The sequence below is a fragment of the Notothenia coriiceps genome, unplaced genomic scaffold, assembly GCF_000735185.1.
Source record: "Notothenia coriiceps isolate Sejong01 unplaced genomic scaffold, NC01 NC01_scaffold00023806, whole genome shotgun sequence".
In the NCBI taxonomy this organism is placed as follows: domain Eukaryota; kingdom Metazoa; phylum Chordata; class Actinopteri; order Perciformes; family Nototheniidae; genus Notothenia; species Notothenia coriiceps.
Genome location: NW_011356507.1, coordinates 224579 through 230731, shown reverse-complemented (window position 1 = coordinate 230731; position 6153 = coordinate 224579). Strand labels below are relative to the sequence as shown.

Genomic DNA, 6153 nt, shown 5'->3' with positions numbered 1-6153 from the left:
AAGGGAACTTGGATCTTTATTTAGCATTTTAACAACAGGCCTACAATAAAGTACAAAAGGTGTTTGCTTTTTGTCCATGGCCCAGCATTAAGTTGCAGTTTTGCCACTTCAAGTGAAAAGGTTTTGGCACCTATAGACTTGAGGAAGAATAAATCCAACTAAAAGTCACACTGATAGACAGAAACATGCTAGCCCAGCCATAACTATAACCTATAGAATGTCTAGTACTTAAATATACCGTCACTTGTTTTACATTTTTGTTCTGTTTGTATTTAAACAGTATCTAGTAGTAAGCATTAGATCAAATCAATTGAACACATGTTAACACCTTGTAGGCCTACTTCAACTTTACACAATGAAATGGGTTTGTTGTATTAGTGTATTCTGTAGGACGTAACAATGTTACCATAGCTACAGTAATATATTTTAGAAGCTTTGTTAGCTGCTTAGCAACCATAATCACACAAGGTTATGGAAATTAGTCTGTCTATCTTACAGTATATCACAGTACAATTGTGACATTTTGTAGACACTTTATTGTTGGTCTTTCATCTGTGAATATTTTCATCCGTGAACCTATTGTCTTATCCTGCTCCTTCCGGTGATATTGTTCAGGCTACATAAATAATGACTTTATGCCTACAATGGGCTATTTTGAACAAGATTTTACTAGGGATGAAACTAGGAAAAAAACTTGAGAGGTCATCTGTCAACAGTCTCAGCTCTGGTTATTCCTGCTGTTGTCTTCTGGGCTCAAAAAGAGGAATGGGAGGTCAGGCTAATAAAAGACTCTTCCTAAGAGGAATCGACGTGCTTTAATTCCCAGTAATTGGCTTTTGAAACGTGAAAGCGTAGCGTAATTGCATGTTGCTGTGTTTTAATTAGTGCTGAAGCTTATTGCATGCTGCTACCCCAGGTGGCCTGTAAATTCACCACATGCAGAACTACAACAGCCTCTGCTGGTCTGCAGAGAAGAGCTGTGAATCACTGTACATTAGCTGGTTAAAACATCCTCTGTCCACATCCATTAAACCTGCACAAAACTGTCTGTGGGTTGATGAGAGAAAAAAAGATTTTAGTTATTTTTTTCCGGACATCTTATACATATTATTACAAAAAAGACCTGCGATTTGCATTCCTCTGATGTCTGAGAGAGCCCGTTAAGGCACATTTGAAGTGGGACATCACTATGTATGTGCATGCGGTGTAGCAGATTTTCAGAAATTGTCAAAATGAGTGTTTAAAAAAAAAAAAGCCATGAAACTTTTCCAGTAAATTCGAAAACTAATGAGACACTGACTGCAGACTTGCAATTATTTTTGACAATACTGCATAACATCGCAGTACATCTCATGATATCAAACATACTGTTTGTTGGGGAAATATTTTCCAAGGCCCATAACTTTGACCCAGTTTATCAGTTCAAACTTTCCTGACTGAGCACACACCTGTAACCTTGGCTGCTGTGCTCTCAGTGTTTTGTCTCCCTGTTCCTGCCTGTTGGCGTCAGCTGATAGAGGTGTTAAGATTCTATCTTGTTCTGCAGCATGTTGATTATTCTCTCTTAACTAGCTAAAAACATGGGTCTGGGGTAGAGTTCTGCAGAATTGACGTGGCAACTCTCCCGTGCAGTCAGAACCTCTGTCTCTTGGACTTGTGATGTGAATTCTCCGGCCGAAGCTCCTAAATAAACCATCAGTGTTTGACATCAAAGCTCCTGCTCTTCCCGTGTCTCCTTCATGAGTCGGTGACTCCCACTGCATTGCTACACAGAAGTTTCCCCCACACTGTTCTTGGATGATAATTAGTAAATAATCAAGGGACATTTGCATGCTTGCTGGTTACAGCTCAGAATGCATTTGAAGCTTTTATATTCCTCTAAATCAGATTCTTGTTTTGGACAACACAAGGCAATTGAAGACATCCACCTTGGGTTTCGAGAGTTTGGGATTTTGTGATCGCACATTTTAAAATCTAGATGTAAATTTGTATAATCAATTGTTAGAATAACCGACAAATGAACTGAGAACGAAAATGATCCTTATATATAGCCCTAATATATATTTTATTATTAACATCTTTTATTATATGTGGTATCAGGAAGATTTAAAGACATGTCATACAATTCCAAATCTGTATTTTAAGGATTCAATACTGTAATACTGCCCTGTGAATAGATTACTATAGCCTAATCACTTTGAACACACACACATCAGTTTATCTTTTCCAAGTTCAAAGCTTTTTTATTTGACCAGAGAACAGAAGAATAACAAAGAATATAGCAATCAATTTACAGCAGACATGTTTAAATAACGTTCCCTTACAGACAAATGAGGTCTGCTCACAAAACCCAAATAGGCACTTGTTTTCATGCTTTGTTAGATTTTATAAGGACAAAATGTAAAATGAAGCCCATGTCCTGTTTGACAACATGTTGTGTCAAGCAAGGCATGATAGGCTGGGACAATTTAGAAAAAAAATATTCAGATCAATTCATTCAAACGTTGTCTCTCCACAGTTGCCCTGCTGCTCGGCCCTGTGCCAGGACTTTGATGTGAGGATCTGGCTGTAAGATCATTTCTTTCCAAACCTCTGGGGCACCGCCATACTCCAGATCTGACCGGGGGCAGCCTCCCAATCACGGGAATGCATCTGATCCTCCGACATGACCTGCCCTCTGGAGCCGCGCCCAAACCTGTGAGGGAGGAGAAACAGAGTCAGGTTCTGATATCATTTATGGTTTCAATGATATTCAATAAATAAATGTTTATACTCCAAGAAATGCTTATGATAAGGGATAAACATGGGAAAAAATAAACTAAAAATAAAAAAAATACAGAATAATCAATCTTATTTTACTCTTATGTTTGTTTAAAGTATTTAATTCATCAGAGCAGAAGGGACTTATCTTACATAGGAGCTATGTTAATAGTTACATTATAATATGTATACCCCATAAGGCTGAGACCACAATCTCAGTTTAATACATTATCAAATATTTACAATAAAAGAGGTGGTTGCTTCCTAAACCACATGCTCTAACAATTATTACAAGCTTTATGAAATACTATATTATGTATTTCTAAAATTCTAAGAAATAGTTTCTAATGGGTTTAATTTGGTGCTGAAGCCACCAGTCAAAGATTGGCAGGTTGACATAAATCTATTTCAATTTTCCAGCAGAAATGAGAATATCTTTGATGCTTGGACTGTTGTTGGGATTAAAACAATACATTCAACATCACCTGGAAATTGGGATCGGCGTGTTTCCCTGTTTTTAACCAATATTGATAAGAAAGGTTTCTCTGCAGAATGTTGAAATGGCACAATGATATACATCATTATTTCCTGTGTGATTAATTAAAGTGTACTATATATGTGTGATGAACATTGGCTCTGTGATGGCACTGACCTCTGTGGCTGATGGAGGACAGAGTTCCTGGTTTCTCTCTGAGATCCCAGCAGCAGAGCTCTCAGCAGCGCCGTCAGCAGACGATCATCAACGCTGTTATCTGTGTTTTCACTCTCCTGAGCACAGCAGCATACACACAAACAAATGCAATTCCAAGCATGAAAAGCTTGAACTCTGTTTTTAAAATAACCCACAAAATATCCTGGAACAACATCAAGACTCAATTCAATGTTGGGTGCAACTATAACCCCAGGGTTTCTAACTCCAGCCAGGCATCCTGCTGTGGCAGGGGACCTTGAGATGTAGACATCAGTGTGCAAATGCAGAGAGATGCTTCTCATGCCCACTCAGATATCCATCCATCCTTATCTTTATGCAAAATCAAACCCAGATCTGTCTGGCTTTACAAACCACAGTAGGAACATATTATAATCTTCTTCAGTATCTGAATTCCCCTCCTCTTTCCTGCTCTGTCTGTTGACCTCAGAATATCTTACAGTCTATTTCACACTGTTGCATGGAGAGTAACACTATCTGAAATCCAAATGATTTGTGTGATGTAACTTGTTTCATTAGAAAGAAAAAGTCTCTAATACCATTCACACACTTCATCAAATGGAAGTGCCAGACCTCTGAAAAAGGTCATGACTTCTGGTTGTTCACAGTGTTTTTCATTCAGTCTAAATTTGAGCAAAAGACAGATGATATTTCACAATCCTCAGATATTTATCTGATTAAATAAATAAAAAGTTTAAAGCATTTTTAAATCCTGCCTCCAGTATAATTGAACACACATGCCTGAGATATGTCTCAACATTAGATTTCTATTTTCGGATGCCAAAATGTTGTTGGCAACTGGTTGGATTTAACATGAGTTATGGAAGAACACACAACATGGTGTAGTTCTAATAGTGCATGTTTCCTACCCACAGCAGGTTTAACTCAAGACTTGAAAAGCCGTGTGAGTGGTTTGTTGTCTCACCAGCCCCAGCAGGTGGTCGGCCATGTTGTCCTCTGAGTCTGGCAGGATGTCATTTCTGTCCAGGCTGCCTTGGATGTGAAGAGCCTGACTGACGCCAGCCATCGCCACAACCAGAGCCAGGAGAGTCACCACTGCAGCTGTGTCCATGGTCTCAAACCGAAGAGAGGTCAGATGAATTCTGATGACAGAAGTAGATGAAGGACTTTGGTTGTCCGATGGCACCTGTTGACTTCCAAATGGTCGGCCCCTGTGGAAGAAAGACTTATCCCGTCGGTGTTAAGTGTCCTGTGCAATGTCCTGGCCAACTTCAGTGGTGGTAGCATCCTCGCCGGGTCTTTTATACTCTGCATGGTCACTGGCTGAAAACCCCCAAGAGAGCTGAAGAAAGATGCTACTGTGCAAATGGGAACCAAGGGACAGGATAGAGGAAGGACCAGCCCCCTTATAGGAGACTTAAGCAGGTCCATTTAGCAGGATCAGACCATTAGTGATGACTGTGCATTAGAGTGCATTATTATGTGGCCCTTAGGGTAGTGCAACAAAACTCTCCCAGTTATTAAACAGATAAATCCCTGCAAATGGACCCTGATCCACATTCCCAGTAGTCTGTGTCATATGTACAGACAAACAGTATGTGAGAACAATCATCACCCACGCAAACAAATGTCAATTCTAAACGGATTAGTCCAATCAACTTTAGTGATCTTAGGCAACAACGTAATGAACTTAAGAAAACAATAACAATTTTAATATTTTGCTAAAGAGATAATGTTTTTACCTAGAGGATATGTCCAACAATAATTTCACACTTTAGAGTTTACAATTATGTGACCGATTATTTCATCAGTGAAGGATCAGCCTCACAGTTTTTCTGCTACCGGCATCCCAAATTAATGTTGGCTATCTTTATTTAATTGTCGAGGATAGTTTGCTGAAGTCCTGAATCCAAATTATTAAAGCTGAAAATGTAGATGTATACTAACTATATTTTCATCTAAATGGTTTCTTTCATTTGAATAATAGAGTTTATATATTCACTGTAAATGCTTTATACATGCTCACTCCAAATGGTTTTTATTGGCAGAAACATAAATTACACGATAGTTCAATAGTAGTATTATGGGTCATCAACGTCTTTGCTTACGCAGTAGAAGAGATGGTTTAATTAGTTTTATCCTTTTACATGTTGACAAGGGGATTTAAGAAGGACGCTTAGCTTAAAGAAAATACTTTGGAAAAATAGCTTTTAATTTGTTAAATGCTGGCTTCATTAATTTTGATAATGAAGACTTTAATTTATGAGATTGACATGTCTTTAAAAATTCTGATGTGTGTGCTTTATCTCTTGCTTTGACTCAGTGTGTGGCAGGGTGTACTCTGTGTGTGAACCCTTGTGTTATAATGAGTTACTTCCCCAATACATGAAGAGACAACAGATTTATCTCATCAAAGTGCCTAATGGGTGACAATCCGCTTAGACAGCAACACACAAACAAACACACACACACACACACACACACACACACACTGACACACAAACAGTCTAAATGTCCCTGTTTAACCGCCATGGCAACCAGGATGGCATCTGAAGAATTCTAAAGGGAATTAGTTGTCATCACTCTAATAAGACCATACGACTTTAGATTAGAAACAAATCTAATTGACTCAGTCTGATGTGATAAGTAACATTTATTTTTATTCTCTGATGTTTTGCTTAAGATTAAGCTAATTTAGGACAGAAATAGACACTCAGTAGCCA

General features: G+C 38.4%; 1 protein-coding gene across 1 annotated transcript; it reads right to left on the bottom strand.

Moving 5' to 3' along the window:
• Positions 1–2216: 2216 nt before the first annotated feature.
• On the bottom strand, positions 2217–4684 carry npffl (neuropeptide FF-amide peptide precursor like). The gene is made up of 3 exons (XM_010781960.1): positions 4395–4684; positions 3413–3528; positions 2217–2695 (listed from the first exon to the last, which is right to left on the bottom strand). The coding sequence occupies exons 1-3, from the start codon at positions 4539–4541 to the stop codon at positions 2575–2577; spliced, it is 384 nt and encodes a 127-aa protein (XP_010780262.1). The 5' UTR covers positions 4542–4684; the 3' UTR covers positions 2217–2574.
• Between the last annotated feature and the right edge of the window lie 1469 nt (positions 4685–6153).